The sequence below is a fragment of the Lithobates pipiens genome, unplaced genomic scaffold (genome assembly GCF_037356315.1).
Source record: "Lithobates pipiens isolate NorthernLeopardFrog02 unplaced genomic scaffold, aLitPip1_a1.2 Scaffold_22, whole genome shotgun sequence".
Classification (NCBI taxonomy): domain Eukaryota; kingdom Metazoa; phylum Chordata; class Amphibia; order Anura; family Ranidae; genus Lithobates; species Lithobates pipiens.
The window spans coordinates 19,266,959-19,283,156 of record NW_027507784.1 but is presented as its reverse complement, the minus strand read 5'-3'; the positions used below and the strand labels follow the sequence as shown (position 1 = coordinate 19,283,156).

The window sequence follows — 16,198 nt, the reverse complement described above, 5'->3', positions numbered from 1 at the left end:
CAGTCCGCCCGTGTGTACGCGGCCTGACTCTCAGCAAAGCAGAAATAAGACTGCTGACTGAGCATAAAATAAACCCTCTATCAGCGGAGAGAAGAATGGCCAATAAACTCCGACACATCTACCAGATCCTACAGGAGGATTTAGGTAACGGAGACATTTCACTAATTTATTCCTCTATTATACTCCTAGAAATACATTGGATTATTATGAGTATTACAATGAGCTCAGAGGAGTAAAAAAAACTGTTATAACCATAGATGTGCGTGCACAGCCTATTGCATTAGGATGTGCACCCCAAAGCTCAAACACACATGTATGTTTGTAATAAATAAATATGTGTATATAGCTATATATATATGTATATATATATATATATATATATATATATATATATATATATATATATATATATATATATATATATAAATATATAAATATATATATATATACAGTGCCTACAAGTAGTATTCAACCCCCTGCAGATTTAGCAGGTTTACACATTCGGAATTAACTTGGCATTGTGACATTTGGACTGTAGATCAGCCTGGAAGTGTGAAATGCACTGCAGCAAAAAAGAATGTTATTTCTTTGTTTAATTTTTTTTTTAAATAGTGAAAAGTTTATTCAGAGGGTCAATTATTATTCAACCCCTCAATTCAACAGAATTCTGTTTGGTTCCCCTAAAGTATTAATAAGTAGTTCAGGCACAAAGAACAATGAGCTTCACATGTTTGGATTAATTATCTGTTTTTCCAGCCTTTTCTGACTATTTAAGACCCTCCCCAAACTTGTGAACAGCACTCATACATGGTCAACATGGGAAAGACAAAGGAGCATTCCAAGGCCATCAGAGACAAGATCGTGGAGGGTCACAAGGCTGGCAAGGGGTACAAAACCCTTTCCAAGGAGTTGGGCCTACCTGTCTCCACTGTTGGGAGCATCATCCGGAAGTGGAAGGCTTATGGAACTACTGTTAGCCTTCCACGTGCTGGACAGCCTTTGAAAGTTTCCTCCCGTGCTGAGGCCAGGCTTGTCCGAAGAGTCAAGGCTAACCCAAGGACAACAAGGAAGGAGCTCCGGGAAGATCTCATGGCAGTGGGGACATTGGTTTCAGTCAATACCATAAGTAACGTACTCCACCGCAATGGTCTCCGTTCCAGACGAGCCCGTAAGGTGCCTTTACTTTCAAAGCGTCATGTCAAGGCTCGTCTACAGTTTGCTCATGATCACTTGGAGGACTCTGAGACAGACTGGTTCAAGGTTCTCTGGTCTGATGAGACCAAGATCGAGATCTTTGGAGCCAACCACACACGTGATGTTTGGAGACTGGATGGCACTGCATACGACCCAAAGAATACCATCCCTACAGTCAAGCATGGTGGTGGCAGCATCATGCTGTGGGGCTGCTTCTCAGCCAAGGGGCCTGGCCATCTGGTCCGCATCCATGGGAAGATGGATAGCACGGCCTACCTGGAGATTTTGGCCAAGAACCTCCGCTCCTCCATCAAGGACCTTAAGATGGGTCGTCATTTCATCTTCCAACAAGACAACGACCCAAAGCACACAGCCAAGAAAACCAAGGCCTGGTTCAAGAGGGAAAAAATCAAGGTGTTGCAGTGGCCTAGTCAGTCTCCTGACCTTAACCCAATTGAAAACTTGTGGAAGGAGCTTAAGATTAAAGTCCACATGAGACACCCAAAGAACCTAGATAACTTGGAGAAGATCTGCATGGAGGAGTGGGCCAAGATAACTCCAGAGACCTGTGCCGGCCTGATCAGGTCTTATAAAAGACGATTATTAGCTGTAATTGCAAACAAGGGTTATTCCACAAAATATTAAACCTAGGGGTTGAATAATAATTGACCCACACTTTTATGTTTAAAATTTATTAAAATTTAACTGAGCAACATAACTTTTTGGTTTGTAAGATTTATGCATCTGTTAATAAATCCTGCTCTTGTTTAAAGTTTGAAGGCTCTAACTTATTTGCATCTTATCAAACCTGCTAAATCTGCAGGGGGTTGAATACTACTTGTAGGCACTGTGTGTGTGTGTGTGTGTATATATATATATATACTTTTATAAATACATGTAAAAAAAAACAGTAGGGCAGTGGACAGTGTCAGCAGTTTTATATTTTTATGGTTTTATTTTTGTATTATTTTTGACAATTTTATTTTTATATTATTTTTTTACAATTTAAATTTTTTTACTTTATTTATTTTTATTTTTATTTTTAGGAGCCCCATTGGGGGGCTTTGGGGAAATATCAACAGGGGCAATCTGTGCCCCAGGGGTGATTAGGGTGTGCCCAGGCACAGCTGGCACGCCCCCCCCCCCCTCCTGCGCATGCCTATGGTTATAATATAAGTGTGATCTTATTATAGAGAATACTTACCAATGGAGGGGGTTAGCATTACATTTCCATTAATTACTTAAAGAGAATCTGTCAGAGAAGTACAGAGACTGCCAAGGCTGTCCTCTGCTCCTGAAAAAAAATGTTTCTCCTCATTTCCTTTCCACAATGTCACATATTTGTCTTTTCTTCTTTACAGAGAAAAACATAAAACAGAAAGTGAATAAGGTAAGGAATATAGATATTAAGCCCCCATTCTCACCAGTGCAACAAACCGCATGACAAGTCGCACTCTATTATCGGCAATGGCACAGTTCTGCACGACGTTGCTCCCCGATTTGAAAAAGTCGTTCCTCCACTACTTGTTGCCATTTCAGGCGTGACTTGCATAGACACTTGTGAATGAAGTCGCACAGATGTCAGATAAGTTACACCTGAAGGTGCACTGACATGCCCGTTTAAAATCGTGCGATTTCAAGGGAAGTTGCACAATTTCAAAGTCACTTTCAGTATAAACCTAGACTTAAAGTGATTGTAAAGTCTTAGTTTAACAAAATAAATAAATAAATAACAAACATGTTATACTTGCCTCCTCTGTTGCAGTGGATTTGCACAGAGCAGCCCGGATCCTCCTCTTCTCAGGTCCCTCTTCGGCTCTCTTGGCCCCTCCCTCCGATTGAGTGCCCCCCCCCCCCAGCAAGGAACTTACTATGGGGACACTGGAGCTGAGTCACAGCTCTGTGTATCCATTCAGGCATGGAGCCCCCCCGACCCGCCCCCTCTCTCCCCTGATTGACTGACTGACTTTGATTGACAGCTGCGGGAGCCAATGGCGCCGCTGCTGTGTCTCAGCCAATCAGAAGCAGTGTGCCAGAAAGGCTTAGACATTGGGGACATTGATGGAGAGAGATGGGGCTCAGGTAAATATTAGGGGGGGCTGCTGCACACAGAAGCATTTTTTTATCTTAATGCATAGAATGCCCCTTCTGCCTTTACATCTCCTTTAAAGTGGTTGTAAACCCTTACAGACCACCTTGACCTATGGGTAAGCCTAGATTAAGGCTTACCTGTAGGTCCAAGAAATATCTCCTAAACCTACACGGTGTAGGAGAAATTTACTAAAAGACAGTGACAGCTGTTAGCGGCATGCCGCTGCTAACGCCAATATGCCGTTAGTGGCGGCTCCCGTGCGCATGTGCGGGAGTGATGTCATAGCTGCTCCGGCGCTGTGAGTGGCTGGAGCAGCGATAACAGGAAGAAGATGGATGCTCCGGACTGCAGGGGACAGCGGTGTCATTGCTGGCTCCTGTGTCAGGTAAGTGACACATAATGGACTACTATGCGCAGGGCTGGTGCAAGGATTTTTGTCACCCTAGGCGAAAAACCTCATTTTGCCGCCCACCCCCCCTCGGCTCCATCCCTGACTCCACCCCATTTGCCCTGCCCATGTATACCCCACCTTTTTAATAAAGCACCAATCAAATGCAGCGTCCATCAAATGCAGCTTCACCAGCGCCCATCAATTCATGTTTTCTTGCTTCCATTCATTTGGGAGTCGGAACACAGACACAGTCCTCCGCCGCCACTGCGCCTTTGACATTATGTGTGAATGGAGCAGCGGCTGGAGAGAGAAGAGAGTAGGAACAACAGTGGCAGGGCGCCCTAGTTTGCCTAGTGGTAGCACCGGCCCTGGTTATGCGATGCATAGTAGCCCATTATGCTTTACCTCTGCAGGGAGATAAAGAGGAAGTAAAACCATCAGGGTTTCCTTCCTCTTTAATGACAATTTGTTACAAAAGGGCATGACTACTTCATAACATTGTTTAAAGGGGTTGTAAAGGTTCGCTTTTTATTTTCTAAATAGGTTCCTTTAAGCTAGTGCATTGTTGGTTCACTTACCTTTTCCTTTGATTTCCCTTCTAAATGTTTTTTTTTTCTTTTGTTTTCTTTGTCTGAATTTCTCACTTCCTGTTCCTCCTCAGTAAGCTGTTCTGGCTATGAACTAGTGGCAATAGGGGCGCTCCTGTGAAAAAAAACGAATTACCTAGGCATTTGATTCATATAGTTGTTATAGTGAAATCTCCTGCAGTATCACCAACAAATAATCCATCAATAATGAAGCCAGCTATACGTGCATGTGTATAAAATAACAATTGCAACAATTGAAAAAATGAATTAAACAGTCCCATTTAGATATTTAGGAAAAAATGTATATCAAAAGTCCATGCAGGTGACTGAACACCACAAAGCAAAGTTGTGATACACTCCAACTGTTATCATTTCCAGAATGCAGTAAAATCTTCTAAAGATGTTTAGAGATCCCTTCACCACAGATTTCAACACGCAGGCACCCAATGGTGATTGTGACGGAACCGATCCCACAATCCGATTTGAGTGCTTCCGTCTATATACCGCTTCCTAAGTCCTGGAACACAAGTCCAATGGATCTGGCTATAGGAACCCCCAAGAACTAGACAACACCAGTCTTGGGGGACATCAGGAATGACCTTTATTTGAGTTCTCACACAAAATATATACAGCAGAGTGACTAAAACCTAACCTAATTAGCATGAGCTAATTATCTAAATCAACACTCAGACTAGTTGACTGAGGGATAAGACTTTTCGGCTCCTAGCTCACTAACAATTCAATTGCAGGTTGATTCGCACAAACAACAAAACAACAATTGGTGAAATACTCTTTAGAATCTGTGTCAAGCCAGACTAGACTCATTTACATTATACAAGACAGACAGGTGGCTGGAGGTGATGACATTAGCATCTAAGCGTTTGTGTCCCAATAGTGTGATTCAGTCTATTGCTAACATGGCATTTACATATCCAGAGTCTACAGTGGTGTGAAAAAGTGTTTGCCCCCTTCCTCATTTCCTGTTCCTTTGCATGTTTGTCACACTTAAGTGTTTCGGAACATCAAACCAATTTAAACAATAGTCAAGGACAACACAAGTAAACACAAAATGCAATTTGTAAATGAAGGTGTTTATTATTAAAGGTGAAAAAAATCCAAACCATCATGGCCCTGTGTGAAAAAGTGATTGCCCCCTAAACCTAATAACTGGTTGGGCCACCCTTAGCAGCAACAACTGCAACCAAGCGTTTGCGATAACGTGCAATGAGGCTTTTACAGCGTCCTGGAGGAATTTTGGCCCACTCATCTTTGCAGAATTGTCCTAATTCAGTTACATTAGAGGGTTTTCGAGCATGAACGGCCTTTTTAAGGTCATACCACAACATCTCAATAGGATTCAGGTCAGGACTTTGGCTAGGCCACTCCAAAGTCTTCATTTTGTTTTTCTTCAGCCATTCGGTGGTGGACTTGCTGGTGTGTTTAGGATCATTGTCCTGCTGCAGAACCCAAGTTCGTTTCAGCTTGAGTACACGAACAGATGGTCGGACATTCTCCTTCAGGATCTCTTGGTAGACAGCAGAATTCATGTTCCTTTTATCACGGCAAGTCTTCCAGGTCCTGAAGCAGCAAAACAGCCCCAGACCATCACACTACCACCACCATATTTTACTGTTGGTATAATGTTCTTTTTATGAAATGCAGTGTTCCTTCTACGCCAGATATACTTGGACACACACCTTCCAAAGAGTTCCACTTTTGTCTCATCGGTCCACAGAATGTTGTCCCAAAAGTCTTGGGGATCATCAAGATGTGTTGTGGAGAAATTGAGACGAGCTTTGATGTTCTTTTTGCTCAGCAGTGGTTTTCTCCTTGGAACTCTGCCATGCAGGCCATTTTTGCCCAGTCTTTTCCTGATGGTGGAGGCATGAACGCTGACCTTAACTGAGGCAAGTGAGGCCTGCAGTTCCTTGGTTGTTGTTGTGGGGTCTTTTGTGACCTCTTGCATGAGTTGTCGCTGCGCTCTTGGGGTAATTTTGGGCGGCCGGCCACTCCTGGGAAGGTTCACCACTGTTCCATGTCTTCGCCATTTGTGGATAATGGCTCTCACTGTGGTTCGCTGGATTCCCAAAGCTTTGGAAATGGCTTTATAACCCTTTCCAGACTGATAGATCTCAATTACTTTCTTTCTCAATTGTTCCTGAATTTCTTTGGGTCTCGGCATGATGTGTAGCTTTTAAGGATCTTCTGGTGGACCTTACTGTGTCAAGCAGCTCCTATTTAAGTGATGCCTTGATTGTGAACAGGTGTGGCAATAATCAGGCCTGGGTGTGGCTAGAGAAATTGAACTCAGGTGTGGACAACCACAGTTATAGTATGTTTTAACAAGGGGGGGGGGGGGGCAATCACTTTTTCACACAGGGCCATGATGGGTTGGATTTTTTTTCACCTTTAATAATAAACACCTTCATTTACAAATTGCATTTTGTGTTTACTTGTGTTGTCCTTGACTATTGTTTAAATTGGTTTGATGTTCCGAAACACTTAAGTGTGACAAACATGCAAAGGAACAGGAAATGAGGAAGGGGGCAAACACTTTTTCACACCACTGTATGTGTCTTGGGGGGGATATGGACCTGAATCCAAGTAACACCACCTCAGGGGTCCCCAGGCATACAGCTCACAAAGAGCACCATTCCCCCAAATGCGAGGGCCCATAATCACAAGGCAAGAGGATCGCATTCAGTCCCCTCCAAGAGCCTTGGTCCCAGCTAGGTCTGTCACAGTGATGGTATAATAATCTCCTTGCCAAATTTTAATGACTACTTTAATTAAAAAGATAGTCAACTGCGCTAATGCAGGTTTGTGCCTGCTCACATAGGATATGACATGGAATCTATAGGTATCACTTCCTCCTCATAGGCTCAGACCGGGCATAAAGAAAGAGCAAACAATAGCCATAGCGTAAGACTGTTTAATTAAAACGTCATTTAAAACATAAAAGCCAAAGGGCTGCTTACATTGCACTGGGGCTGCTCATTTTCAAGTTTACTCATGGTTCCTCGTTGTGTGTGGCGTGCGTTCCACCAAGTACAGCCGACAACCAGGCAAACCGGAAATGGCGTAACAAAACGTGACCAGGTACCGCCTCGACGTACGTTTTCGTTTACACGTCTTCGGGAAGCGTACCTGGTCACGGGGTCAACCTTTTTTTATAGTGCCAATCAACGCAAAGAGCCAATAAGGAAAATAAGTTTGTGCGCAGCCTCAGTCCCACTCAGGTGCTTTGAACGGGCCACCATTCGTTACATCATTTTCTTATGCTCTATAACTAAAAACAACTATAAAAATAGCATTACTAATATATACCTTACAAATTACAAAAAAATAAAAAATAAAAAAATGACAAAAAAATCTTTAAAAACAAAAGGCTCTATGTGCTAATAATTTACAAATCATGGTGGCTCAAGTCCATATAAATTGATTATCTACATGTCATTAACATATTAATCCTCTAGATGTCACCCTATCTTATATATTTAGCTATACAGCTTACAGATATACATAGCAATCTCATAATGACACCACAGATATAGCTAATATGGGTTTGAAAATTATCAATTATCTACCCACTGATTTCATTAATTTATTATATAAAAAATAGTAGGAAAAATTCTATATATATATAAATATAAACAGATGGCAATTGTTAACTTTTTTTATAGATATTTCTCACCTCTCTCTCTTAGTAATTTAATTAGTGATTTACACATTTACAATTTAATACCCATAATCCCTCATTCCAATATCAAATGTATTATTAAATGTATATACATAAAAGTCTGAATATAGATTAAGTTCCTTACTATTCCCCCTTCCCGATGGACTGTTTCAATATCTCCTCTCTGCACTAGAATGGAGCACCGGAAATTATGGATACCCGTGGGTGAATATAAATCAATATTGGATACCATATTAGTTATTTACATTTTATAGCGGGAGAGTGTAGGAATCTCCATATGGGGTACTGATTTCACACCGCATCTTCCAATTGGGATGGAGATATAACTTACAGCTACACTTAAGCCTCATACACACGATCGGACTTTGTACAAACTTTTCCGTGGACTTTTGTACAAAGGACGTGGTCCACAAGTTTGTATTGCATACACACGGTCGGACTTTTTGACAACAAACACGAACGTGGTGACGTCACAACGCACGGACGCCACTTCAAAAGAGGACGTTCAATGACTCCAGCGCCACCTTTGGTCAACTTCTGTATTGTAGTCTGATCGTTTGCATAGGTTCTGAGCATGCGTGTTTGTACCTTGTACAAAAGTCCGATGGTTTTCTGTACACACGATCGGACTTTGCTCCATTGGACTTTTGTTGCCAGAAAGTTTGTCCGTTCGCACAGCCAACAAAAGTCCGATGAAAACAGAAAAAGTTTGTCCGATGGAGCGTACACACAGTCGGATGTTGCTCCAAAACAGCTAATTTGCATGTTTGTTGTCAAAAAGTCCGACCGTGTGTATGGGCCTTTATACATTTATATCAGAAGAAAAAAGGCTTTGTATATAGGTTGGTAATATACTCCTATAATTAGGAAGACGATTTCCCACTTAGGATGAACATAGGATAACTACCGTTAGCATAGTTGCCAACATTGTAAAAAAAAAAAATTCCTTACACTTTTTTTGGCAGCAGGCGGAGTTGTGTTATAATTAGGGGGCGGGGCATGCGGTTACAGGTGTGGCATAGAAAAAGGTGAAAATGCAAAATATGAGCGTGGTTTACGTAAAATAGTGGGTGTGGCTTACATGGGGGCGTGGCTCAAAGGGGGTGTGGTTAGAGTCTGAGATGAAAATCAAAGTTTGAGAGGTATAGAATCGAATCCGCTTTTTATAGCCAACATCCCAGAGTTGAACAATATCGAGAGTTTTCCCCTCAAGAAAGGCGGAACTTTTGAGGCATAAACTGTAACACTTTACAATGATTTTATAAAGAATATATAAAATACTTTTATTGAAACAAATTTAAAATAAAATGAGAAAACACATTCATTTTAAATATTACAAAAGAGTACAAAGCATTAATTCCTTCATATAATCATATTAATAAAACAGTGTATATGTTTTAGAATTATTATTCCAAAGGCATAATGTTGTCAAACAATGTCGTTACAAACATGTGCGTTTGGAAGATACAAAACCATTAATCAAATAAACACTGTGCATGTCCAATGTAGCCTACGCGTTACGGAGTCTTAAGCTCCTTCTTCAGGGATCATTTCTTTTATGCACATTTACTTTGAAAAAAGGAGGACTCTATAAAACATACAAGGAAAATCTGTATACATTTTCAATGCATGGAAAAAAAAAAGAAAAGAAAAAAAAAAGGAGGACAGACTCAACAAACACTCCACCTCTATATTCCTTTTTCCGAGATGCAAGACAATGGGCCCAAGGGGGTCACCTCTCTGGATGGGAACCGGGACCGTGTATATATTATATAATATATATATAAAAATATATATATATATATTTTTTTTTCTTTTAACACGCTTTAACCAGAGCAATATAATGATCTAATGTAACCATAGTAGCATTTACTACTTCAGGGAAGTGATCAGGCTTTTTTGTTTGTTTACACATTATGTTTGCTTATAGCAGTGAATATGCAAGCATTTTACTGAATTTAACTGATTCATTCAGTTTGTTTTTTGCTGTGATTAGCTGTGATTGGGCCAGTCTGTACCACGTGATCACAGTGACCAGTCACAGCTAGCAGCACAATCGTATACAATGGATGGCTTGAAAGGAAGCCATCCATTGTTTACAACTGTCATGTGACCTGCTGGGATTGGTTACAGCGATCACATGGTGCAGTCAGCGGGTCGGTACAGTGATCAGCCATGGTCTGTGCGATGGAATCGGTGACAAATCACGGCACTGCGTGGCCCATAGGCTGGGCGGGAATGGGTTAAACCTTTTCTCCAAAAGGAAAAAAAACAAAAAAAACCTTACTTCTAAAAAAAATTTGTTGGTCTTTAGAACATACTGTGCGTCTCTTACTTAAAATTCATTTAACTCTATATGTCTAACTAAGACTATCCTATCCACAGGGTGACAACACTGCTGTGATTTCCCTGCCGAATGACCAGTGTTGTCACCCTGTTATAGGAAGTGTAACGTAACAAATCCACTAGCAGGATCAATAATACAACTATGTTACACGGGAGCTCAGAAAAAAAACAAAAACGACTGCAATGATGCCACTCACAGACTGTATCAAATATGACATTTTTATTTTGCCTTTATTTACACTTCAAGGAAACTTGTATTAGTAAACACTACACATTTATTTTTATTTTTTTATAGTTTTTCTTTTATATCAGCGTTGTGCCTTCTCACCAATTCTCTTCTGTTTTTTTGAACAGGTTCTTAGAAGTATGCCCTTTGTAAGTAAGGTAAGTAAGTAAGTAATGTAAGTAAGGGGTCCAAACCATCACTTCCAGGAGACCTTGTTCTTCTTTATTATGCTGAAGATAGCCACTTGTAGACCAGGTCTTTTCTGGCACTTTTTGTTTACAAGTTTAAATAAGTATTTCTTGCTAGAAAGAGATAGATCTAGATTTAGGACTCCCTAACATTATACAATTTTTTTTTCTAACACCCTAGAGAATAAAACAGCGGTTGTTGCAATACTTTCTGTCACACCGTATTTGCGCAGCGGTCTTACAAGTGCACTTTTTTGGAAAAAAAATCACTTTTTTGAATAAAAAAATAAGACAACAGTAAAGTTAGCCCAATTCATTTTTTTTATATTGTGAAAGATCATGTTACACCGAGTACATTGATACCCAACATGTCACGCTTCAAAATTGCGCCCGCTGGTGGAATGGCATCAAACTTTTACCCTTAAAAAAATCCATAGGAGACATTTAAAAAAAATTCTACAGGTCTAGGGCTAGAATTATTGCTCTCGCTCTACCGATTGCGGCGATACCTCACATGTGTGGTTTGACCACCGTTTTCATATGCGGGCGCTGCTCACGTATGCGTTCGCTTCTGTGCATGAGCTCGTCAGAACGGGGCACTTTAAATTTTTCATTTTTTTTTCCTATTTATTTTACTTGATTTTATTAATTTTTACACTGTTTTAAAAAAAAAAATGGGTCACTTTTATTCCTATTACAAGGAATGTAAACATCCCTTGTAATAGAAAAAAGCATGATAGGTCCTCTTAACAACTTAAGCTCCGGACCAATTTGCAGCCAAAGGACCAGGCCCCTTTTTGTGATCCGGCACTGCGTCGCTTTAACTGACAATTGCGCGGTCGTGGCGATGTGGCTCCCAAACAAAATTCTTTTTTTCCCACAAATAGAGCTTTCTTTTGGTGGTATTTGATCACCCTCTGCGGTTTTTATTTTTTGCACTATAAACAAAAATAGAGCAACAATTTTTAAAAAAAATGCAATAATGTTTACTTTTTGCTATAATAAATATCCCCAAAAAAATATATAAAAAAACTGTTTAGGCCGATACGTATTCTTCTGCATATTTTTGGTAAAAAAAAATCACAATTAGCGATTATTGATTGGTTTGCACAAAAGGTATAGCGTTTACAAAATAGGGGATAGTTTATAGCATTTTTCTTAAATTTTTTTTTTTTTACTAATAATGGCGGCGATCAGCAATTTTTATTGTGACTGCAACACTATGGCGGACACATCGGACATTTTTGACACATTTTTGGGACCATTGTCATTTATACAGCAATCAGTGCTATTTAACCACTTGCTTACTGTGCACTTAAACCCCCCTCATGCCCAGAGCAATTTTCAGCTTTCAGCGCTGATGCACTTTGAATGACAATTGCGCGGGCATACAACACTGTACCCAAATGAAATTTTTATCATTTTTTTCCCACAAATAGAGCTTTCTTTTGGTGGTATTTAATTACAGCTCGGAGTTTTATTTTTTGCTAAACAAACAAAAAAAGATGCAAAAAAAAAAATCATGTTTAATAGTTTGTTATAAAATTTTGCAAACAGGTCATTTTTCTCCTTCATTGAAGTGCGCTGATGAGGCGGCACTGATAGGCTGCACTGGTGGGCACTGATGGGCTGCATTGGTGGGCACTGATGGGCTGCATTGGTGGGCACTGATAGGCTGCATTGGTGGGCACTGATAGGCTGCATTGGTGGGCACTGATAGGCTGCACTGGTGGGCACTGATAGGCATAGTTAAGGTGGCACTAATAGGCACAGATAAGGCAGCACCAATGGGCACAGATAAGGTGGCACTGATGGGCAAAGATGGGCACAGATAAGATGGCACAGATGGGTGGCACAGATGGGTGGCACGGATGGGCACTGATAGGTACCACTGATAGATGGGACTGATGGGCACTGATAGGTGGCACTGATAGGTGGCTCTGATAGGTGGCACTGCTGGGCGGCACTGATGGGCACTGGTAGATGACACTGATGGGCACGGATATGTGGCACTGGGGTGCAGCACCTTTGTTGAGGCAGATTGTGGGCACTGCTGGGTGGCACTGTGGGCACTACTGGGTGGCACTGACAGGGGGCACTAACTTTTTTTAATGTGGCACTGGCAGGGGACAGGTGAGCACTGGCAGGGGGCAGGTGGGCACTAGCAGGGCTGGCTGTGATCGGGACTGATGTCCCGATCACAGCCGCCGGTGAACGGCTTTTTTTTTTCTCCTCGCGCTGTCAGCGCGAGGAGGAATAATAGCCGATTACCGGCTCCGTTATATCACATGATCAGCTGTCATTGGCTGACAGCTGATCACATGATAAGGGGTCGGGATCGACCCCTTGCACGGATCGGTGATCAGGCGAGTCTCACAGACTCGCCGATCACAGAGCGCGCTGCGCGCGCCCCTCAGGGGGCGCGCAGGGTGCTCGTGCACGGGACTACATCTATTGACGTCGTCCCAGAAAAGGAGATCCGCGCTGTAGCCGTCATTCGGCTATAGCGCGGGTCTCAAGTGGTTAAATGCACTGATTCCTGTGTAAATGACACTGGCAGTGAAGGAGTTAACCACTAGGCAGCGGGGAGGGGTTAAGTGAGCCCTGTGTGTGTTTTCTTACTGTAAGGGGCGTGGCCTGGCATGTGATGTCACTGATCGTCTTTCCCTATGACAGGGAACAGACGATAAGTGACACTGTCACTAGGAGGCACGGGGAGAGGTTTGTTTACACAGGCCTCTCCCTGTTCTTCAGCTCTGTGAACCAATTGCAGGACACCATCAGGTCCGCTGGTCCCGCGGCCACGGTCACGGAGCTCAGGGCCGGGACCAGCGGAGCTCAGGGCCGGGATAAGCGATTATTGATTGGTTTGCGCAAAAGTTATAGCGTTTACAAAATAGGGATAGTTTTATAGCATTTTTATTAATAATTTTTTATTATTTTTTTTTTACTAGTAATGGCGGCGATCAGCGATTTTTATTGTGACTGTGACATTGTGGGGGACCCATCGGACATTTTTGACACATTTTTGGGACCATTGTCATCTATACAGTAATCACTGCTATATAAATGCAGTGATTCCTGTGTAAATGACACTAGCAGTGAAGGGGTTAACCAGTGGGTGGCAGTGTAGGGGTTAAGTGTTCCTAGGGGCGTGTTACTAACTGTAGGGGGGTTGGGCTTTCATTCAGTGAACACTGATCTCTGCTCCAATCACATGGAGCAGAGATCAGCGTCATAGTTGCTAGGCAGAATGGAGAAATGCTGTTTACACGGCATTTCCTCCATTCAGCCGTCCCGTGAAACGATCGCGGGGATGCCCGCGGCGATCGAGTCTGCGGGTCCCGCGACCGGACTCACGGGGGTCCCCGACCAGCGCGGGAGCGCGCCGCCGGCGGCGCGCTACCGATGGCAGGGCGGCATTGAATATTGGACGTACATGTACGCCAATATGCCTGCCCGTGCCATTCTGTTGACGTACATCGTTGTGCGCTGGTCGGGAACCGGTTAAACAACTATAGAAACAACAGCCTCCCGTTCTCAATCAGATGCTTGCAGGCTCCAAACAACTTTCCTCAATCCTTGATGCAGGTACTAACTGACAGGTACCTATGGAATTTCAACTAAAACCGTATGGAATACACCCCTTCATACCTTATAGAACGTTGGGTCATGGACAGCTTTAGAACTAAGGAGAACTAATCGCCTACTACGCGACACACCTCCCCCATGCTGATCCACGATACTGTACAGACCACTTCTCTTTCCTCAAGGCTCTGATGAAGGGGGGGGGGGGATGCCCCGAAACGCGTTAGCCCACTCTGTAGCATTTCGCCCCTTCATGGGCATGCCTGATTTTTTTTTTTTTTATCTTTAATTTCTAATTGTATGTGTACAATCTGTAACCCTGTTGTTGTTGGGAATACGTAGACTTTCTATATGCTTTCATATGCATTGATCTTCTATACATAAATTAAAAGTATGCATTTTTTTTTTTCACCCAAGCATCAGATCACGCTCCTTCCATTTCTCCTTTCTTTCCACTTGGCCATCATATGATTGCCTCCCAGAACTGGCAAGCCGTGAAGTAGCAGTCATTCGGCTATAGCGTGGTCGGGAAGTGGTTAAGGCAAAGGGGCGGTCACACCAAATATTCATTTGATTTGCATTTCTCTTTTGTTCATTTACTTAGTAAGTAAATATATATAAATATAAATATTTATTTATATATTTCTGACATTTCGTGTTTACAAGTTAAAATCCATATTTTTTGCTAGAAAATTACTTGGAAACCCCCAAACATATTATATATATATATATATATATATATATATATATATATATATATATATATATATATATATATATATATAATATATATATTTATTATATTGGCAGAGACTTTAGAGAATAAAACGGCGATTGTTGCAATATTTTATGTCACACGGTATACATGCAGCAGTGTTTTAAACGCAACTTTTTGGGAAAAGGGACACATGAATTTAAAAAAAAAAAAACATTAAACATAAAGTTAGCCCAATTTATTTGTATAATGTGAAAGATGATGTTAGGCCGAGTAAATAGATACCCAACATGTCACGCTTTATAATCGCAGACATTTGTGGAATGACGACAAACGACGGTACCTAAAAATTTCCATAGGCGCCAACTTAAGAAAAAAAAATCCTGGTTAAGGGTTGGAGTTACAGAGGAGGTCTGGTGCTAGAATTATTGCTCTCGCTCTGACGATCGCGGCGATACCTCACATGTGTGATTTGAACACCGTTTACATATGCAGGCCCGACTTCCGTATGTGTTTTCTTTGCTGCGCGAGCTCGCGGCGTAGCAGGCGCTTTGACATTTTTTTATTGTTTTCGTCTTATTTATTTTACAATTAATAAATATTTATTTTTTTTAAATAAAAATTTTGATCACTTTTATTGCTGTCACAAGGAATGTAAACATCCCTTGTGACAGTAATAGGTGGTGACAGGTAATTTATGGAGGGATCGGGGGTCTAAAAGACCTCCAATCCCTCCTTTACACTTCAAAGTATTCAGATCGCCGTTTTCGGCGATTCTGAATACTGTATTTTTTTTTTAAATCCGGCGCCATTGGCAGCCGAGTAAACGGGAAGTGACGTCATGACGTCGCTTCCGTGTTTACAATTAGGAGGCTGGAATGAAGCCGCTTACGGCTTCCTTCCAGTCTCTCCCTAGCCGCCAGCAGCAGCGGATTGTTCATCGGTGCTTCCGATTTGAACGGGAGCCCGGGTAAGAGCGGCGGGAGGGGGGGAGGTCGCATCGGTTGTTATATTTGGAAAGCCAATCGCCCACTCTGAAAAACAGTACCGGGATGATGCCCGCAGTATAACCCCAGCAATAACATAAACTATCTATGAATGTAGGAGGCGATTTGTCATTCGCATTCGTCTAACCGTCTTCCCTTCCAAGAGCGATTTTCATTGCTGGAAA

The 16,198-nt window shown here is 41.8% G+C and overlaps 2 protein-coding genes across 2 annotated transcripts in view; both read left to right on the top strand.

Moving 5' to 3' along the window:
* Positions 1-48, top strand: part of LOC143925621 (uncharacterized) — a 68,321-nt gene extending 68,273 nt beyond the window's left edge. The window contains exon 4 of the mRNA XM_077450090.1: positions 35-48. Within this exon, the coding sequence (XP_077306216.1) occupies positions 35-48 (14 nt within the window). The remainder of the gene's footprint in view (positions 1-34) is intronic.
* The window catches only part of LOC143923371 (uncharacterized), a 55,497-nt gene continuing 39,307 nt past the window's right edge, over positions 9-16,198 (top strand). Inside the window, exons 1-3 of the mRNA XM_077446996.1 lie at positions 9-144; positions 2,556-2,584; positions 10,665-10,694. Of these exons, the coding sequence (XP_077303122.1) occupies positions 96-144; positions 2,556-2,584; positions 10,665-10,694 (108 nt within the window). The 5' untranslated portion in view covers positions 9-95. The remainder of the gene's footprint in view (positions 145-2,555; positions 2,585-10,664; positions 10,695-16,198) is intronic.